This window comes from Passer domesticus, chromosome 19 (assembly GCF_036417665.1).
Source record: "Passer domesticus isolate bPasDom1 chromosome 19, bPasDom1.hap1, whole genome shotgun sequence".
In the NCBI taxonomy this organism is placed as follows: domain Eukaryota; kingdom Metazoa; phylum Chordata; class Aves; order Passeriformes; family Passeridae; genus Passer; species Passer domesticus.
Window position 1 is genome coordinate 5,825,252 of NC_087492.1, and position 19,435 is coordinate 5,844,686.

Here is a 19,435-nt window from a genome sequence, read left to right on the forward strand (position 1 = left end):
CATCACAGCACATCCAGTACATTCCAGCCCTCTGTGTTAGCCCAGGTCAGAGTTGCTGAATGACCACGTGTGGGGCGGGTGGCAGCACCAGACTGGGGTGGGATTTCAGTGGGATGGGCTCCCAAACACCCTGCAAGAAGGAGGAGGCAGAACTGGGTGTCAGTCAGCTTTCCATCCCAGGGAATTCTGGAAGGTGCTGGGCACTGCTGCAGCTGCTGGCCTGGGGCCACTTGTCCCCGAGGCTCAGCTGTCTCATGCTTCCCTAAATAGAAAGGGAAAAGGGTCTGAGCACTGTGACAGGGGTCAGCCATCCCAGCCGTGGGCTTTTTTGGCATGAACCTCCCCCTTCCTGCTCCCCACACCCTCTGCAGCTCTGCAGGCAGAGGGGAGCTGGGATTTGCCCTGGCAGGGGGGAGAGGATTCCCTCTTGCTGCAGAGGGGGGCTGCTGCCTGCAGCCAGGTGCCCCCCGAGCTGGCCCTGGCTCCTGGCCCTCCCCAGGCGTATAAAGCAGGAGGGGACAAGGAGGGGACAGGCTGTGGTGACAGGTGACGCTGACAGGCAGCAGGAGCTGCCAGGTCCTGCCCAAACTTGGAGTGGGAAGTGAGCTCTTTCCTGAGCCACACGGAAAGTAGTGGCTCTGTAGTGCTGGAGATTTCTTTAATTCCTTTTTTTGTTGTTTTTCTTTTTTCCTTTTTTTTTTTTACTGACTCCTAAGGGTCCACATTGGTGGGAAAAGCTTCTGAGAAGTCACAGCCTTGAAGAGCAATTTAGGTCTTCATTTTCAAAACTCTCTGGCCGGGTAAGCTGCTTTTATTAATGTGTGTTAATTATATGTCAGTCTCATGGTGGAACTCAGCTTGGGGGAGTAGGCAGGCGACCCAGGCAGTTGAAAATGGGACACAAATTGATGTTTTTCCTTCAAGCTCTCCAGATGGAGGATCCCATTCAGCTGAAAGAGGAGGGCAATAAATATTTTCAGGCCAGTGACTACGAGAAAGCCCTTCAAAGCTACACTCAAGCCATAAAGCTCAACAAGGACAAGGCACTGCAGGCGGTGCTGTACAGGAACAGGGCAGCCTGTTTCCTCAAAAAGGTGAGAACAGCTCCCCTCACCTGGGCAGTGCTCAAGGGGGGAAGAGCAGGAGGACAGCCAAGGGCAGTCACTGCCTGTGGACTGGGTGGTTTGTCCATTTATTGAATAGGGTGTCTCCATCTGGTCTGAAATGAAATGTTCTGGGCTTGTGCTGGAGCTTCACTGGGGTGTCCCCCTGGGAAATGGGAACAGAGAGGTCCCAATGTCCATCAGCAATGGGGACATGCCCTGCTATTCCACGGTAACAAATCTCTCCTTTCTGGTTTAACAGGAGGAATATGCCAAGGCAGCCTCGGATGCATCTAGAGGTAAGGAGTGGATACACTTGCTCAGCCTGCTCTCACATCTGCTTTTGGGACACTCTGGCCTTAATCCATGATGTCCACTAACAGCCAAGTGCTGAGGCCACAAGGGAATTCCTGAACGTTCAAGTGATGTTCCAATTTGTTGTGCTGGTGCAATCAGTGCTAATCAAGCACTGCCTGATGCTAATAACAAAGCAAATCACAGTTTGCACAGGCCATTTCCAAGCAGCAAGCTCTGATGCCTGCTGTTTTGGATCCCTTTCCCAGCTATTGACATCAATGCTTCGGATATCAAAGCCTTGTACCGGCGCAGCCAAGCCCTGGAAAAACTGGGCAAGTTAGACCAAGCATTCAAAGATGCTCAGAAATGCGCCACCCTTGAACCCCGCAACAAAAACTTCCAGGAGACCCTGAGGAGACTGGGGGCCAACATCCAGGAGAAGGTAAATGCCAGGGGAACAGTGCTGGATTCACAGACCAGGGGTGGGAAATCCTTGCTGTGGGTTACATCAATGGATTGTTGGTGGTACTGGAAACTCGTGGCAATACAGGGGGATAAATAGGCTCCATTGACTGGAAGTTCATACTTGATGTGTGTAAATCTGAGGGTTGGGTTGATTGGTTAAATTAAAAAGTGTGGTAGCTTCCTCCTGAGGCTGGCCTGGTCCTGAGTGTCTCGGAAATGTCTTGGCACGGGTCTGGACCAGCTTTGGGCTGGGTCTGGCAGTTGCCACATTGCTACAGTTACCTTTACAGGGGTGCTGTGGAGAAATCCTTGCACCACTACCTCCTGTGAAGTCTCAGAAATCAAGGTTTAGAGCTGGCTCTGCCTGTGCCCATGAGATTGGTAATGGATGCTGATTGCTGAGAAATTCTATCTCCTGTTATTCAGTTTAAGCTGCCTGTTGTTTGAGGGGAGGGACTATTCTTGAAGCAAAAAAGGAAATGTGCTCCTCAATTTTCTCCTCCTGATGCTCTGTGCTCTCTCTTGGCCCAGCTGCGCATTCAGTTCTCCACAGACTCGAGGGTGCAGAAGATGTTTGAGATCCTGCTGGATGAGAACAGTGACAAAGAAAAGCGAGAAAAGGTGAGAACTGCCCTGGACTTGGCAAAATGGCTGTTTGATGTCAGAGCTGCTCCAGGGAGCAGAGCCCTGTGTTCCCTTCCCCACCTCCCCTGGATGGAGGATGAAGAAAGGAGCTGGAAGGTGAACTGCACTCAGAGAGAGGGAAAATCACCCCTGTGCTGAGGGAAGGTGGCCCAGCCTCCCAAAATACCAAAGGTGGGGTCAGCCTGGACTTCTGCTCAGGTCCTGCCACCCTCCAGATGTTCTTTCCAAGCAGTGACCCACTCTTCTTGGGCAGAGCTAAGCTGATCCATAAATGCATCTGGATCAACTGTCTGGTGGGGTCTGAGCTGATCTGCTGCATCTGTCAGGAGATGGTTCCCACCAGGATCTCCCAGAGCTGCATGGGGATGTTCTGGAGGCTGGGCTGTGCCACTGACCCCTGGTTCTTCTGCCTCCCTCCTAGGCTGCAAACAACCTCATAGTCCTGGGAAGGGAGGAAGCAGGTGCTGAGAGGATTTTCCAGAATAATGGGGTCAACTTGCTGCTGCAGCTGATAGAAACCAAAAATCCTGAGCTGATCCTGGCAGCCGTGAGGACACTTTCAGGAATGTGCACAGGACATAAGGCTCGGGTAAGGACAGGGAGCTTGGACCTTCACTGCCATTGCCTTTTGCACCTGGGGAGAGGGAAATTGAAAATTGAAATTTGTGTTGTTTGTGGGCAGTCAGAGAAGATTAAAATTCTGACTTCAAGATTCACTGAGGAAAATAATTTCTTTGTCCTAGCTGAGCTGAGAGGACACAGGGAGGAAAGGCCTTTGCTAACACTGTCCTGCTCTCTCCTTCCTGGGGCCAGGCCACTGCCATTCTCCATTACCTGGGCATCGACAGCATTTGCATGTGGATGTCTGTGGACAATGAAGAAATCTCCCTGGCTGTCTGCAACCTCCTGCAGACCATCACCGACTGCCTGCTGGGCCAGGGGAAGGAGGAGCACCACGGCAAGGAGGAGGCTCTGGTGCTAGGTAACAGCACATCACCTGCTCTTCATTCCCTCTGCCTGCAGGAGGAGCGGCCCGGCGGGGAGGGCTCTGCTCCTGGCATTCCTCCTTATTCCTTGTTCTGTGCTGAAGTGGGGACTTTACCCTTCAGCTGTACAGGAGGACACCCTGCAGCTCTTCTCCTCATGGATATCTTAAATACTTCTGTTCCAGCCACACAATGGCTTTCAATGGTTTTGACTGAGCTCACATGCTTTCAGAGGTAACTTCTTGTAAGTGGCTGCTACTGTTTTGCTTCTGTGTAGACACCAAGAAGGATTTGAGGATGATCACGATGCGTTTGCTGGATATGCTGGTCAGTAAGAAAGTGTCTGGGCAAGGGCGAGACCGAGCCCTCAACCTCCTCAACAAGAACATACCAAGGAAGGACCTGAAAGACCATGACAACAGCAGGAGCATCTTTGTCATCGACAATGGTGAGTCCTTGCCCTCCATCCTGTTCTGATTTGGGAGATGTGGAGCTGTGTCCTTGCCTGAAAACCTATAGAATTGGTCCTTCCTGTAAAATAAATCCTCTCTGGCTTTTTTGGTGCATGCAAGCCTGGAGCAAAGTTAGACTTATTAGCAGGGAACAGTACTAAGAGAAAATCAACTGTGTAGGAGAACAAGAATTTTTGAGTTTCTAAGGGACTGCCTAATACCTCTGCTTAGTTTCTCCAATGTATTTGCTAATGTTAGGAGGATTTGGCTTGGATAAACTTTCTGGTTTAGACAGGATGAGATGAGCACCCACTGAGCTTGGTGAACCCATAAATTGATCAATTGTAAAACTAGATGAGGGTGAGGAAAATGTGTGCTGTGTGTTTTTATACTATTTCCAATGCATGTGTGTGTTACCATTTTGATGGAAGTTATTTAATAATAAATCAGCAAGAGGAGAGTTAAGTAATCCAGAATCACCTGAAAGTGGCTGGGTTTTCCTCAACCAGAGCCTCCAGCCTTGGAGGTCAGTAGGTTTAATGTCTCCTGACAAAAATAACAGATCCAGCCAGGGACCTAATGCAGTTCTGCTTATCTCACTCTGAGAACTGGAAAAAAGCCTGATGCTGCAAACCTGCAGAATCACCTCCCAGTAATATCACCAGCAGAAGCTCCTCCCCAGTAAATATCTGAATGTCTTTTTTGCTTAAGACTAATGTGATTAGGCTCCAAAATAATTGTAAAACCATCCAAGCTGCCTATTCCACAGCAAGAAAGTAACTAATGGTATCTTGAATTTTGCACAGACCCTCTCCCCTCTGACAGCCATATCACTCTATCGTTTCCAGGCTTAAAAATGATACTGAAAGTGGTGGGCCAGATTCCTGAGATGCCTGACTGCCTGCCACTGACAGAGAACACCCAGCTGACTGCCTCTGTCCTCCTAAATAAGCTCTACGATGACCTGCGCTGCGACCCGGAGCGGGACAACTACCGGCTGATCTGCGAGGAGTACATCAAGTGAGTCAGGGCTGGGCTGGCCCAGAGGGCAGCAGCAGGGCTTCTTGAGGGTCAGATCAGGCACCTGAAGTCAGCTGGGGCTCTGGGAGATTATGACTTGCTTGAGATGCTGCTGGATCACAGCTTTGCAGGAATTTGCACTCCCAAATATCCAGTGTGATTCAGCAGCACGGCTGAGGGAGGATATCCCCTCCCCACTACTGTTCAATACTCTACTCTCTCAATCCCATGCAGGAGCAAAATCGACCCACAAGACATGGATAAGACACTCCACGCTGTCCAGATTGTGTCTGGTGTTCTGCAAGGGCCCTTTGACTTGGGCAACAAGCTGCTTGGCATGAAAGGAGTGATGGAGATGATGGTTGCCCTGTGTGGGTCCGAGAGGGAGATTGACCAGCTGGTGGCTGTGGAAGCCCTCATCCACGCTTCCACCAAACTGAGCCGAGCCACCTTCATCATCACCAACGGGGTGACACTCCTGAAGGAGATCTACAAGAAGACCAAGAATGAGAAGATCAAAATCCGAGCTCTGGTGGTAAGGATGCAGCCCCAGCTCTATTGCCTGCCACTCTCGGCAGCTTAATCCCAGACTTAGGAGAGGAGGGAGGTTCTGGGGATGAGAGATGGGCTTAGGCTGTTTTGGGGCAGTGACACAAGGGGATTAATGAGCCTTTCTCACTGGTACATCCTTTTTGTCCTCCTCAGGGTCTCTGCAAGCTGGGCTCAGCAGGAGGCACGGACTACGGCCTGCGGCAGTTTGCTGAGGGCTCCACTGAGAAGTTAGCCAAGCAGTGCCGAAAGTGAGTGACTTCACTTCTTCCTTCAGTTATCCCAATCTTTGCAAAGCACAATATGTTCCTCTCCCACGAGATCCTGCCCACATTGCCTTCATTTCCTGTGCTGCCTGCCAGCTGACAGTGCCCCCAGAGCCATTGCACTGGGACGTGGAGCTCCATGTGCTCCTCCTGCCTCAATATCCAGAGGAGCCTTCTCCCTCCCTCACTGCCCATGGGAGACACCAGGTCTGCTGCTTCCCTCTTTGCCAGGGTGGCACAGCCTAATTAATGCTTATCTTGAATATTCACAAGTCCCCTCTGAAGGTGAATTTGCCATGTGGAGTAACCAAGGAGGTGGGATCAAGTTAGGAAGTGACTGAATGGGTGGTCATTCCTGCAGGCATCTCATGTTTTGTGGGATGGAAAAGGCAAAGCAGTGCTGAGTAGCTGTCCTGGTCTGTCATTTGCTGCAGCATTTAGATCCCACAGGTTGGGCCATGGGAGGAAGGTCATGTCTCAAGGGGAAGGATCCCCAGTCTGAGGAGCTGCAGCAGAACCTGAGGAGATATTTGGGCCTCAGTATCTGTTTTTCCTCCATGTTTTTCCACATAAGTTAGTTCTGGCTCCCGAGATAGAAATGAGAGTGTTTTTCTCTCTTCCAGGTGGTTGTGCAACACCAGCATTGATGCCCGCACCAGGAAGTGGGCTGTGGAAGGGCTCTCCTACCTCACCCTCGATGCAGATGTGAAAGATGACTTTGTTGAAGATGAGCCAGCCCTGAAAGCTATGTTTGATTTAGCCAAGGTCCATCTCCTTTCCTTGTTCCCTCATTCCTCTGGTAGCATCAAGTTCTCCCAGCTCTCCAGTCAGAAGGAGCTGTGACCCCAAGCCCTCACCTCTGGTTCAGCAGAACCTCAGTTTTGCCTGTGCCCCAGAGACATCTCAGGGCTGCCACCATCCTGCTCTTCTCCCTAGACTGAGGGAGGTTGCTCCTACCTTCACTGTCAGCAACTTCATGAAAACCAAAGGCACCGAGGTGTTGACAGCACCTGATGATGTCCAGCATCTTGTTTGACCATGAAAACTTTGATGGGGATAAAGCTAAGAACATTTCCACTAGTGAAAACACCATCAAGGCAGTCCAAAGGGATCTGTTTCCCTGCTGTGCCCTCACACAAGCTTTATTTTCCTGTGTAGGCAAGTGACAAAACAATCTTGTATTCTGTGGCTTCTGCGCTGGTGAACTGTACCAACAGCTATGACACCAAGGAGCTGGTCCCAGAGCTGGTGCAGCTGGCAAAATTCTCCAAGCAGCACGTGCCTGAGGAGCATCCAAAGGTGGGTTGTGTCCAGCTGGAGATGCTGTTCAGAAAGGCTTTCTTGGGTGTATCCAATTGTCACAGACTTCAGGTCTCACAGACTCAAGTTGCTTGTTCTCCAACCAGGCTTGGCTGTTAGGTGGCTGGATGGCAGAATGGCAGCTGCTAAGCGCTAACCCTTTCCCAATGTTTCCTCCTCAGGACAAGAAGGATTTTGTGGTGAAGCGGGTGAAGCGGTTGCTGAAGGCTGGGGTTGTCTCTGCCTTGGCCTGCATGGTGAAGGCTGACAGTGCCATTTTGACTGACCAGACCAAGGAGCTCATTGCCAGGTGCCTTCCCTGCAGTTCTGGGAGTGCTGGGCAGCCCCTGTGCCATGGGGATGGACACCTGGGGTGGGGCATTCTGCCTGGGGGGGAGCGTGTGAAGCAAAGATTTAAAAGCAAAGTTTTTGTTCAGAGGTGTCATAAAAATTCATGTTCTGACCTTCAAGCTGTCTTGCTGGAATGCATTTTTGAGTTGTCTGTATTGGTTCTGGCTGGAATAGAGTTCATTTTACAGATCTGAAAACTTCTTCCTCTGCCATTTGTTGCTTCCTCATAGAGTGCAGTGTGCATGTGGTTAAGCACCTGGAATTTACCTGGTGGCTCTGGCACTCCTGCAAAACCTCAGCCCCCTTCCATGAGGGCTGTCGGCTGCTGCTGTCCCCCGTGGCTGTTTCACTGAGTGTTCTGTGCCCCTGCAGGGTGTTTCTTGCCTTGTGTGAAGACCCCAAGGACCGCGGGACCATTGTCGCTCAAGGTGGCGGGAAGGTGATTACTTTCATGTTCACAGTTCCTGATGTGCTGTTAATGTCTGCTGGGAGCCTGGGGTGCTCTCCCGTGAGGGACAGTGACAGAAGAGCACAAGCTGTCCCCCTGGGGCCGTACTGACACTGCAGTCCCACCTCTGCAAGGCTCCAAAGAAGTGATGTTCTTGGAGTGACTGTGTGAGCTACAAGCTCTGGTGGTGCCTATTTAATAACAAAAGCAAAACATCACAGAGGGCTGTGGGATATTTTTAACTTGCTTTAGTCTGTTGAGGCAGTCTTGTAAATCTTCTCAGCACACTGAATGCTTTTTCCTGTGTGTCTCCAGGCCCTGATACCTCTGGCTGTGGAAGGCACAGACGTTGGCAAGATAAAGGCTTCTCATGCTCTGGCAAAAATTGCTGCTATCTCCAATCCAGACATTGCATTCCCAGGGGAGAGGGTAAGCTTAAAAAATAATAAAAACAAAAGCATTGATACTTCCTTTAGCAAATGAAAACTGCTAATACAGGCCTTCTCTTCCAGGTGTACGAGGTGGTGAGGCCCCTTGTCAGCCTGCTGAACACAGAGAGAGATGGCCTCCAGAACTACGAGGCTCTCTTAGGTCTCACAAACTTTTCAGGAAGAAGTGATAAACTTAGGTGAGCTTTACTGCTTTTTAACCTTCCTTCTTCCCCAGGAGTGAATTTGAGTTACTTGTTGGACTGTGAAGACTGGACAGTTTGAGCTACCTTTGGCAGAGCTACAAAGGTCTCACAGCTAAAAGACTGATGAGATAGGAAAAGGAGAGTGGCATATTTTCCTCTAGAAACAGCAAAGACATGAACTTCGTCTGCATTAAACAGGGAATGAACCACATCACGAGCTCCAGACACTGATTTGTTTCAAGGCCTTCCCTGCAGCTAATATTTGATAAGTTGATGACTGCTTGACCTATAATGTGGGGTTTTTACTGCTCTTTGCCACAGGTTGAAGATAGTCAAAGAGAAGGCCCTGCCAGATATCGAAAACTACATGTTTGAGAACCACGACCAACTTCGACAGGCGGCCACTGAGTGCATGTGCAACTTGGTGGTGAACAAGGAGGTAAAATCCCCCTGGGCATGTCCAAGCTCACTGCATGCCCCTGCTCCTGTGAGGAGCTGTCCCTAACTGTGCTGCCTCTGGGTATCTCTGGGTTTTTCAGGTTCAGGAGCGGTTTGTGGCTGATGGCAACGACCGGCTGAAGTTGGTGGTGTTGCTGTGTGGTGAGGATGATGAGAAGGTTCAGGTTGCAGCAGCAGGAGCCCTGGCCATGCTTACAGCAGCACAAAAGAAGCTCTGCTCGAAGATGACTCAAGTGGTGAGGCCATAACTCTGGCTGTGGGCAGTGTGTGGGATGTACCCTGCAAGGGTCCTGGCTCAGACGTGAGGAAGTCTCTCCAAAGGAAAATGCAGTTTACTAGTTCAATACTGAGAAACCTAGAGAAGCTGGGACCTTTGATAAATAACCTGAAATCCAAACCTTGTTACACCAGAAATGAGAAGAGCTTTGGAGATCCCAAAGATGTCCCTTCCCTGCACAGATCTCTAGGCCCTGAGAATCCAGAGCCTGCATGGCTGAGTGTCTGAAGAGCTGTGGTTGAGAACTCCTGAACTCTATTTTGTTGCACACATGATTGGACTCTGGAGCTCATTAAGATAAAATTATTAATCAAGCCAACAGAGAAGCTCAAGATGTTGGGGTGGGGGAGTGTCCTGGTCATCTCAGCTGTGTCTAGACTCTGGTCAGATTCTTTTCACAGAGATTATGCAGCAGACTGAATATGAAAAATGTTCCATGTTGTCCCACTGCTGTGGAAGATTCTGACTTAGGTGTAAGAAAAATTGGGTTAAAATGTTTGGAGTCAGGTTTCCTTAGTCAAAAAAAATGAAATAACCACAAGTGACATGAGTGCTGCTCTTCCTTCTGCTGAGGGAAGCCAAAGTCATGCTTTTGGTTGAGAAATTCTTCAGATCAGTACCAATGATCTCTCTTTCCCTTGCAGACCACCCAGTGGCTTGAAATCCTGCAGAGGCTCTGCCTGCATGACAACATGGAGATCCAGCACCGAGGACTGGTCATTGCTTTCAACTTAATCAGCTCTGACAAGGAGCTGGCAAAGAAGATGGTGGAGTCAGAGCTCCTGGAGATCCTGACGTACGTCGGGAAGCAGGAGGATCACCCCAAGAAGCAGCACATCATCAGTGTGGCACGAGATTGCCTCACCAAGTGCATGGATTACGAGCTGATCAAACCTCTCTCGCAGGCGTGAGGGAATGAAAAGCACCAAAAAAAGGCTGAGTGTGGGGGGAAAAAATGGAGAAATATGGAAAAGTGAGAGCCGTGAGGAGAATCTTGTGCCATTGTCAAGGCACTGAACAGTTTGGGGACAGCTTTGGAGGATCATAAACTGTATGAGGAAAAGGAGGGAATTTGCCTGGGAAATTTGGGACGTGTCCATCTGAGTAATTCCCAGATGGTGTAAATCCTTTCTCTGCCCCCATTCAGCTGATAATGATGAAAGCTTCAGCTCTAAAAGAGTCACTTGTGTTGGAGACGTGTCAGGAGGCTGTTGGAAGGAAACTCAACAAAGCTAAAATTGGTTCTGCATCCACTTCCAGCTCCTGGTACTTCTGGAATTCCCAGCAATGGTGGAACAGGGAGGGTTAGGTGCCTTCTATTCTGTAGTCAGAAAATAGGATTTTAGCTGTGTGCCTTTTTGTTCATTTATTGGAAGCTGTGTGCCAAAGTGTGAGGATGGTGGGTGAACTCTTAATAAATTCACTATTTTGTTCCATGTGGAATTCCTGTTCTGATTTTATTAAGTAAAAGGAGAATTTAAGGCAAGTCTTGCATCACACCTGGAAAAGTGGAGTAATTGGTAACACAGGTTGAATTCTCACTCCTTGCAAACCATCCAGTGCTCCCAAATGCAGCAGAGTCACAAAGGTGTCACACCAAGGCACAGGAATGTTGAAAATATCCCATTTATGAAAAAAGCAGAATGAGAAGCAATCCACCAGTCATCACACATTAAACTTCATTACATAAATATTTTCATTCAAGCACAGGTTATTAATGCAGGCTGTGGACAACACAAAAATCACAGACTGTTGGTTTGGTTCCTGGGGAAAAGTCCCTAAGCATGTAATAAATATAATCTTACTCAATAATAATTTAAATATTAATTCAACCACATTAAAATATTTCTGATAATACTAAATATTAGTGATGTTCACAATAGGCATAGCATGATGAAATGTTGAAATTTTGGAAAAAAAAAAAGGAACCATTAGCATAGTTTTCTCTTGTGTGTTAAGGGGGAAAAAAAGAAATGAAAGTTGTCTCTGATGTCCTGAATTTGGAAAAGAGTGAAAATTTTAATTAATAGGTTTGATATCCTGAAGGCAAGTTTATTTGGAGGGTGATTCCAGCTGTATTGAATGAATGCAATAACTTTCAGTTAAATCGCTGCTGCTTTATAGTCACTTTTGGGGGATATCAGGCCATTGTTCCAAATCGAGGGAACCACATTCTGAGGTGGGAAATATGGTTTGTTTTCTACCATCCTTCAATTTTGGATACCCGTTTTTAGGGCTTTTGAACCTGGCTTTCGAAAGTACTTTACATTACCTCTGTGCATGTTTACCTAACCAGCATCTCTGACGCCAAGACAAAATGCCATTGGTATCGAAAGGCAAAGATTCCCTTCTCCCACTAAAGCTTCTCTTTGGAGCAACCGCGTTCTACTAACTGACTGTTGCTGGAGTTGAGTGGGGAAATAACTTCTGTAAAAGCCATTTATTGGCATTTCTTTTAGCTAAACACGGGCGGAACACGAGTTTTACACTATCGGGACCACCCTCCCCCTCAGGCCCCCTCAGGCTCCCTCAGGGCGGGAAACGCTCGCACCGCCCCCAGCTCCTCTAACGCGCCTTCCTATTGGCTGCCACCGGTAGAACCGCGCGCTGTGATTGGTTGTTACCAGCGGAGGGGCGGGGCGAAGAGGGCGGCTCTGTCCCGGTGCGGCCGGGCCTGCGGGAGTGGAGCGGCGTGAGGGGTGCGGGACCGGGGACACGGGACACCGGGGATCCGGGATACCGGGGGTCCGGGATACCGGGGGACACGGGACACCGGGGACACGGGATAACGGGGAACACGGGATATCGAGGGTCCGGGACCGCGGAGGGGCAGCTGAGGGCTCGGAGCGTGCGGGGATGGGGACAGGGAGGGTGAGGGGACGCGGAAGCGGCTCTGGGGGCTGGTTGAGGAGTGTGAAAACAGCCCAAGTTTAGGGTTTCCTGAGGCGCGGGGAGGATTTCTGGGAGCTCTGGGGATGTTGGATGGGGCACGGCAGAGGAACTGGGGCTGAAGAGCTGCAGGGACCTGGTGGGGAGGATACAGGGAAGGAGATGGGAAGAGTGTAAGCGTGTGTGGCATGAGGGAAGGGAGGGATGCAAACAGACCTCCGGAGCCTCGGAGAGGCGCTGACTGCAGCAGCGTTTGTAGGTATGACACGTTTTTCCTCTTGGGTTTGCTCTGCTGACCTTGGAATGCCGGTCTGTGACCCAGCTTCTGCTCGGCTGTAGAAGGAATGTCACCTCCGTCCCTGTGCTCCCTGCTCCACGTGCTTCACCCTCCTAGGGAGGAGGAAACCTCCAGGCCCTGGCTGGGGAGCGAGCTCCTCACTGGAGGCAAACAGATTTGCCCAGAAGCAATGATGAGCGAAGTATAGTCTGAACTGGTATTGCCCAGACTCCGTGTCTCGGCTCTGACCAGGGCATGATCACTTAATCTTCTCTCTGAGCTACTTCAGGCTAAGCTCGTCTGCAGGGAACAGCTTTGCTGTTCTTGAAACTTCGATGCACCCTAAAAAAAAAAAATACTGAGAATTTTTAGCAATTTAACGGCAGAAAAAGCCTTGATTTGAAAAGTAACCCAAATACTCGTTGCTGCAGCATTGTGTGAGCTTGCAGTGAGGGGGGGATGTGGGTTTATCTCCTGTGTGTCCCATGGATCACAAAATCCAGCTACTCTGCCACTGTGTCTCCTCTGTAAGTGCAATGCAGACTCTTGAGTTGTCTGTCCTGTAGAAGCTCATTAGCAGTTCATTCAGCTGCATTCTCATTTAGTGCTTGCCAGCAGGGAGCCAGGAGTATTTTTTGAACACTCTCCATGAAGTGTAACCCCTTTGGGGTTGAGGGAAGGGCCCAGGAAAAAAAGATGCAGCTATTCTCTAATTCAGTTTTTTCATTCTTTTCCAGATCCTGATGACATCTTTGTATTGATTTCTCTGTCCCTGTGGAGAAGGAAGCATCAATGAGGAATATACCTAGGAGAATGTTTCATTGGTTTTCCCTTAACAGGAAAAGCCACTTTGTTTCTGTGGAGGAAATAACAAAAACTCAGTTGCTTCATGCTCTGATTTTTGAACACTGCCTAGATGAGCTGTGAATGTGCCTTAGATTCACCAAAGAATTTTTAAAAGACTTGCAAGTCAAGTCCTGGCAGTGGATACTGAACAACTCCAGTGCTGCTGTTCATGTTGGTGAAATTGTATTGAGCAACACCAAAGCACCCTGAGGGTGTATGTGGTACATGATTCTGTAGAAATCACAAATTGGTATGTAAGTCCAAAGGTTAGTCTAATAAAGTTGGTGCTCCCTGAAAAAACTGCTCTTGTCAATCTTTAGCCCAATGTGGTTTTAAGAATACAGTTAAAAAGAAGATAAATTGGAATTCTTCTGTGACCCAAATTGGTTTTGTAGCTTAGTTTTAGAGCAAGATACATGACAAATGAGTATTAATGAGGAGGTTTCAAAGGAGTCAAATCCAAGTTGACATCCTGCAGCCATCTCCAGGAACACACAAAATCTGCCAGCTAACTGCTGAGCCTGGCACCATGGTGGGTTTGATGCTTGTCACTCAGCTAAGCTTTACAGGACAATTTATTGTGTAAAAGAGTAATTACAGCTGCTCAGAACTGGGAGGCTTCAGTGTGGGTGGTTCTGTGCAGGTCCTGGAGTTGGCCAAACCCGAGTTTGGCAGGGACAGGGGGTTGTGCAGGAGTGGAAAGCAGCCAGGGCCTGGCAGGTGAGCATCTGCTGGGCATTTTGGGGAGAGGAACAGGCATTAGTCCTGGGAGAAGGAGCTGGAGAGGCCCTGGAGCAGTGTGGGGTCAGGTAAGTGTTGTGTGTTAGTGAATCCTGCATTAGAGGGAGGATGAACCCCCCCAAGAGCCCTGCAGTGCTGGGGGTGAGTGTTCCACGCCTGCCCAGCTTCTCCCTGAGCAGCAGATAACTTGGAAAGTATAGGAAGGATTAAAGGAAAATAAACCTATCCTGAAAAGCAATCTTCAGTCAAATGCTTATTTAAATCAGCTGTTGCACTGGAGTCACCAGGACATTAGCAAAAAATAAGAAGTGATTTGGAACCTCAGAAAATCTCCCTTGGATGTGATTTGTCTTCCAGTAAGATGTGTGTGTTCTTACTGGCTCTCTAAAGGAAGAGGAGTATCTTCATGGACCCCATTGCTACTGGAGAAGAGAGAAATGAGACAGTTTTTATCATTATTCCATAGTGGCACAGGTAGAAGGGCCAGGGAGGTGTACAGAGATAATAAAGCATCAGGAACAAATCTTTATTAGGTGTTTGGGGAAGATTCAAATTACTGCATTTTCCCACATTATTCAATAACCTTACTCTCTTGCTTACAGGTGAAGGAGGATATTGGAGGTTTTTATCTTCTGAAGCAGAGCTAAAGTGGAGGGAAAATGAGATGCCTGGTTCAGTGGATTAAATGTTAGAAGAATCTGGAAAGACCAGAGTGGGGTCTGGACTTTGTGCAGAAAGTTTGCTCTTGTATTCTCTAAGCAGTCACTGTGATAACTGGAGCACTGCTGCTCCCTAGAGTCAGGAAAACAACCTTCCATCCTGAAAAATCAGGTGTCAAGCAAGAGCCAGCCATGTCACACAGCTTTTCTTTCCTCCTCTGTTCAGTGGAAGGATGTTTTGTTCTGATATGAATGTGCTACATGGCTGGGACTGGAATAATTGCATTGTAATGCTCAGACATGAAAGGTTCTCAGCCTACAAAATGCTAATCTTACATCCACTACCATCACATGCAAAGATGAAAGCAGCTTTAGTCTTGTCTCTTGTATGTAAATAGAGCCCCCAGAGGAGCAAACTGTTTTTCCAATAACCAGAAAAGAATTAAATTAGGTTCTCAATCAAGAAAGAATTTCGCTTTATAAAAGCAGATAATAATGAATGCAAAGACTTATTTGACAATAAACCACTCTCATCAGTTGGCAGTTTCTTTTAATCTGGTTTGTAATTTTCTCTCTTGTGCAGAAAATGTCACATTCCTCTTGTCTATCTTGTTCCTTTAAAGAGTTAAAAGTCTTAATTTAGAACTGTTGATGGGAATTAGGAGGGTGATGTTTTCAATTCCAAGGTGAAGAGCAGAGGTTTAAGCCTCTCTCCATCTCTGACAAAGCCAGAGCTCACCCTGGGCAGCACAAGGGACTGGGAAGCTGCCCAGGGAAGAAAAACCTGCCTAGAGAATTTCCCTACCTCTTTAATTTGCTGGCTCATGCCCTCACACAGCACCAGTGCTGGTCTTTGATCCTCACATCTGCATTCCTCTTACCCAAATTAATGTTTCCTCCCTTTCAGCTGGTCTTTTAAGGCATTTCTGTGCTGGCTGACAGGCTGGGGCTGTGTGATACCTCTGCAGCTGCCAGGATGTTTGAACAGCTCATCAACAAAGGGCAGAGCATTGCCAGAACGTGCAAAGGCAGCAAAGCTGAGGAACCCCCGAGTTCAAAGGCGCCGCAGAGCTCACCGAGGAGCTGTGGCAGCCTGAAGCCTCCATGGCATGTACAAAGAGCTGCTGGGAGCCCTTTCAGCTCTCGGGGGAGTAGAGTTTGACCAGGTGCTGCAGCTCTGTGGCATAGCCCGTGACTGGGCAGCGCTGGTGAGCCTTCACGTAGGCGTGGGCGCAGCGGTAGCAGAACACGAAGCCGGAGGTGGCCAGGGCCGTGGCATTCACGCGGACCTTGCGGCACAGAGGGCACACGGTCTTCAGGCTGGGCAGGAGAGCTGGGCTGGGCTCCTGCTCCAGGTGCACAGGGGGTGGGGGCGTGGGGAGGGCCGTCAGGGACTTGATGGTCTCCTGGTTTTCCGAGGAGTACCACCAGTCCAGGAACTGGAGGAAGAAGACGCTGACGGACAGGCCGGTGGACAGCGAGAGGGCGATGCCACCCAGAGCTCTCCTCAGGGCTGACTGCACTCGAGAGGAAAAGCTGCAGCAGAGAGAGCAGGAGAGATGGTTACTGCACATTTATCCACCTGGAAACCACGGGGAAAAGCACCTGGGGAGTGACTGCTTCACACAGCTCCTTAACGCTAAGTTAGTTGGTCAGTGTGAACCATGCTTGCACTTACTAGGATGTTTCAGATTCTGTTTTTATTTTAAGGAAGATCCAAATCCTGGTTTTGTTTTTTTTTTCAGAAGTCTAAATCAGAAGAATTTGGATTAAAGGATCCTGGACCACAGAGTGTTTCACTCCAGGTCACCATTTCACAGGGTATTCAGTGTGCCCATGACTAGCTGCTGCTTAGGAAAATCAAAGAAATAAGTTTCAATCTTTTCAGAACATCACTGCAACTGCTGCCCCTCCTTTGCTGGAAAAGTATAGGGGAAGACTGAAGAGAATGAAGGCTTGCATGGCAAAAAACACCCCCAAACTCTGAAATTTTATCACCACAGAATCATTTCAAGCTAATCCCCGCTACTGGTTTCCTTATTTTCACTCACAATACACACACCCTTTTGGAGCACATTTTGTCAGTGTGAACTTTCATCTTGAATTTTTAGAGAACAGGGCACTTTTACTTGCAGCATCACCTCTAAATTTACACACCCTGGAGGGCAACACCTGAGCCAGGCTCTGCCATACCTGTGTGCTTGGCTTGAGGTGCTTTCAGCCCATTTCTTCTCCAGGGCCTGGATATCCTCTGCAGTCAGCCTGACCAGGCGGACACCAGCCAGCTTCAGCATGGGGGAATGATGCTCAGCCTTGCCCAGGATGTAGCACAGCTGCTGGATAAGAAACCAGCCCTCCCAGGTCATGTTTACATAGGGGTAGGCAGCTAGAAAGGCTCTGTAGAAGCGCTTCCAGGATGATGAGGGAGGGTGGATGGAGTATTCATCCTCTTCTCTCAGGCTGGACACCAGTTTCTCCAGCTTCCCTTTCAGGTAAGGAACAAGAACCAGCAGGAGCAGAGATTTCCAGTGCTGCCTCTTTGGCAGGCCAGCTGTGGCCAGAGGTTGCTGTCTGCCACCTCCCATGGGGACCCTCTTCATGCTATAGAAGTTCTCAGAGAAGGAGGCGCTGCACCTGGCCAGGTAGTGCTGCTGGAGCAGCAAATCCAGAACGACGTAGATCTCATCAAACCACTGCCAGAGGAAGCCATAGCGGGCAGGATTGGACTCGGCAAGCACCTGTTGCAAAAGGGACACAAAACAGGAGGAATCAGAGCGGTTTGGGTTGGAAGGAGCATTAAAAGATCATTAAAGATCATTAAAGATGATGAGGTTCCACCTTGCACTATCCCAGGCTGCCCCAGCCTGGATTTGAACACTCTCAGGGATGGGGCAACCACAGCCTGTGCCAGGGCCCCCCCACCCTCACAGGGAAGGACCTGAAAGCGGAGTAAAGGCTAAATTATAAATCACAGCAGCTATAAGCGACGGCTCTAATCCCCAACACAAGCCAGGCGGCTCACGACCCGCTGCTGCGAGTGCGGCCGGAGTTACACTCCGCCCCCCTCCCCTCCCTTCACCGCCCTCACCTTGACCAGGTGCTGCAGGGCGGGTTTCACGGCGCCCATCAGGCTGTCCTGGGCCACCGCCTCGAACACGGACGGCCGCTCCTCGCCGGCCGGCGCGGCCGTGAGGTGAGCGCCCACCTCCGCCATGACACCGCCACTCCGCCCCGCCGCCAGGGGGCGCCTCGGCGCCGCCCCGCCGAGCGCCGCTCCGCCCCGCCCCCCCGGAAGCGCGGGCCGCCTGCGCTCCGCCCGCTGCCGCCGCTCTATGGTGGCGGGGCGCGGCCGCTCTGGGCGGGGGAGGGTTTGATCTCGCTGCTCGCGAGTCCGCCCGGCCCCTCCGCTTCCGGTTCCGCCGGCGCCCCCGCAGCGGTGAGTCCGGTCCGTGAGCGGCGCCGGGGCTGAGGGCGCGGGGAGCGGCTCCGCCGGGAGCGAGGGCAGCGGCGGGGCACCGCGGCACGGCGGGTACGGGCACTGCTGGGGGGGGACGTTGGTGAGGGGAGGGGTGCTGGGAGGAGGTGTGAGGTGCTGGGGGGAACTGGGAGAGGGCGGGGAGAGAAACTGCTCGGGGAGGGGCTGGGGGATGATGGGAGGGGATAGCGGGGGGAGACCGGGGGGGGGGGACTGGTACGGGGTGGGGAGGGACACTGGGAGGGGTGAGGGGCACTGGGAGGGACACCTGGGACAGGGTGGGGGGGGTACTGGGAGGGGGAACTGGAATGGGATGGGAGAGCCGCTGGGGAGGCACTGGGAGGGGCTCTGGTGATGGACTGGACGAGGATGGGAGCCACTGGGAGGACTGGGCAGGTGTCTGCAGAGGAGATCGGGGGCTGAGGGTGAGGAGTGGGGCCTGGAAGGAGACACTGGGCTGGGAATGAGCACAGCAAGATACTGGGATAGGGGTGGGAGCAGGCAGGGATAAGGGCTGGGAGTGCTGGGGAGGGGAACTGGGATTTGCGGGGAATGCTCCTGTGGCTGGGGGGTGCTGGGAGAGATCTGGGGGCTTGAGGGGGTACTGGGATGCCAGGCTGGAGTGTGGGGGGGTGCTGGGAGTCCTGCTGGAGCTGTGGGAGGGGCTGGCAGCCAAGCTGGGATGGGGCTCCAGGGAGTGGGGACCACCAAGGGGCTGTTTGGTCCCCAGGATGGGAACAAAATCCTTGTGCCAGCACAAGTGCAGGGCTGCAGGCACAGCCCTCCCTCTGCCATGCACTTTCCATTGTTCTGTTTATCTTCCTGCCTCTCCAGGGGCCCTGGGCCACGCTTGGGCTGTCACACAGCTCCTTGAGAGGCTTTCCAGGAAACATGGGTGGCACCACTTCCACTGGAGTTAAACCAGGGATCACTTGAGAGATTTAGGGATTGATGGTGTCAATGCCCAGGAGCTTGCCTTAATCCCAAGGCCCTTAAACCTGCCTCCCTCCCATGTGGGATCAGTGCTGGGGGCAGGTCAGGCTGGCTGGAGTCGTGTGTGGGGTCAGGCAGGTGCTGGTCAGGTTTTCTGTGTGGGTTTGGGCTGAGGAGGCTGATCCTGCTTTGGTTCAGTCTGCATTGGAATGTCAAGCCACTCTTGGTAGCATTGGGCATGGCTGGAGCTTTCTGGAGCCATTCCTCCCTCATCTCTTCTCATTTGCTGGGGGTGGATCAGGAGGAGCTTTTGCTGTCAGCTTTGAACATCTCTTACCTGTTTCCATCTCAGCAAGGGCTGGGC

General features: G+C 50.7%; 3 protein-coding genes, 1 long non-coding RNA gene and 1 other non-coding gene across 8 annotated transcripts in view; 4 read left to right on the plus strand and 1 right to left on the minus strand.

Annotated features, from left to right (window-relative positions):
- The first annotated feature begins 932 nt into the window (after positions 1-932).
- UNC45B (unc-45 myosin chaperone B) lies at positions 933-10,687 on the plus strand. The gene is made up of 19 exons (XM_064394426.1): positions 933-1,094; positions 1,366-1,402; positions 1,667-1,842; positions 2,397-2,486; positions 2,932-3,099; positions 3,324-3,492; positions 3,774-3,944; positions 4,797-4,968; positions 5,203-5,503; positions 5,674-5,768; positions 6,407-6,548; positions 6,942-7,082; positions 7,265-7,392; positions 7,806-7,872; positions 8,197-8,310; positions 8,394-8,509; positions 8,837-8,954; positions 9,055-9,210; positions 9,896-10,687. The coding sequence occupies exons 1-19, from the start codon at positions 933-935 to the stop codon at positions 10,160-10,162; spliced, it is 2,790 nt and encodes a 929-aa protein (XP_064250496.1). The 3' UTR covers positions 10,163-10,687.
- Positions 10,688-11,965: 1,278 nt separating this feature from the next.
- Positions 11,966-14,725, plus strand: LOC135283538 (uncharacterized). 2 transcript variants are annotated; one of them, XR_010349255.1, is made up of 3 exons: positions 12,032-12,399; positions 13,155-13,513; positions 14,607-14,725. It is a non-coding gene; the product is annotated as an uncharacterized LOC135283538 (long non-coding RNA). The 2 variants fall into 2 exon arrangements; XR_010349254.1 differs by lacking the exon at positions 14,607-14,725 and having other exon boundaries at positions 11,966-12,399; positions 13,155-13,563.
- On the plus strand, positions 12,603-12,700 carry LOC135283955 (Z30 small nucleolar RNA). Its single transcript, XR_010349537.1, has one exon. It is a non-coding gene; the product is annotated as a Z30 small nucleolar RNA (small nucleolar RNA).
- On the minus strand, positions 14,330-18,014 carry PEX12 (peroxisomal biogenesis factor 12). The gene is made up of 3 exons (XM_064394445.1): positions 17,752-18,014; positions 16,857-17,401; positions 14,330-16,199 (listed from the first exon to the last, which is right to left on the minus strand). The coding sequence occupies exons 1-3, from the start codon at positions 17,875-17,877 to the stop codon at positions 15,800-15,802; spliced, it is 1,071 nt and encodes a 356-aa protein (XP_064250515.1). The 5' UTR covers positions 17,878-18,014; the 3' UTR covers positions 14,330-15,799.
- The window catches only part of AP2B1 (adaptor related protein complex 2 subunit beta 1), a 74,680-nt gene continuing 73,249 nt past the window's right edge, over positions 18,005-19,435 (plus strand). For 2 of the 3 annotated variants that reach the window (XM_064394422.1, XM_064394425.1), the window contains exon 1: positions 18,056-18,192. The gene's annotated coding sequence lies outside the window, so the exon portion shown is untranslated. Of the gene's footprint in view, positions 18,193-19,435 lie in introns of all 3 variants that reach the window. The other variant, XM_064394424.1, reaches the window with a different exon arrangement.

Coding starts and splice junctions, on each gene's coding strand:
- UNC45B (XM_064394426.1), top strand. CDS start 933: ATGGAGGATCCCATTCAGCTGAAAGAGGAGGGCAATAAATATTTTCAG. Junction 3,493..3,773: donor GGAGGAGGCTCTGGTGCTAG/GTAACAGCACAT, acceptor GCTTCTGTGTAG/ACACCAAGAAGGATTTGAGG. Junction 7,393..7,805: donor ACCAAGGAGCTCATTGCCAG/GTGCCTTCCCTG, acceptor GTGCCCCTGCAG/GGTGTTTCTTGCCTTGTGTG.
- PEX12 (XM_064394445.1), bottom strand. CDS start 17,877: ATGGCGGAGGTGGGCGCTCACCTCACGGCCGCGCCGGCCGGCGAGGAG. Junction 17,402..17,751: donor CCCTGCAGCACCTGGTCAAG/GTGAGGGCGGTG, acceptor CTTTTGCAACAG/GTGCTTGCCGAGTCCAATCC. Junction 16,200..16,856: donor ACCTCAAGCCAAGCACACAG/GTATGGCAGAGC, acceptor TCTCTGCTGCAG/CTTTTCCTCTCGAGTGCAGT.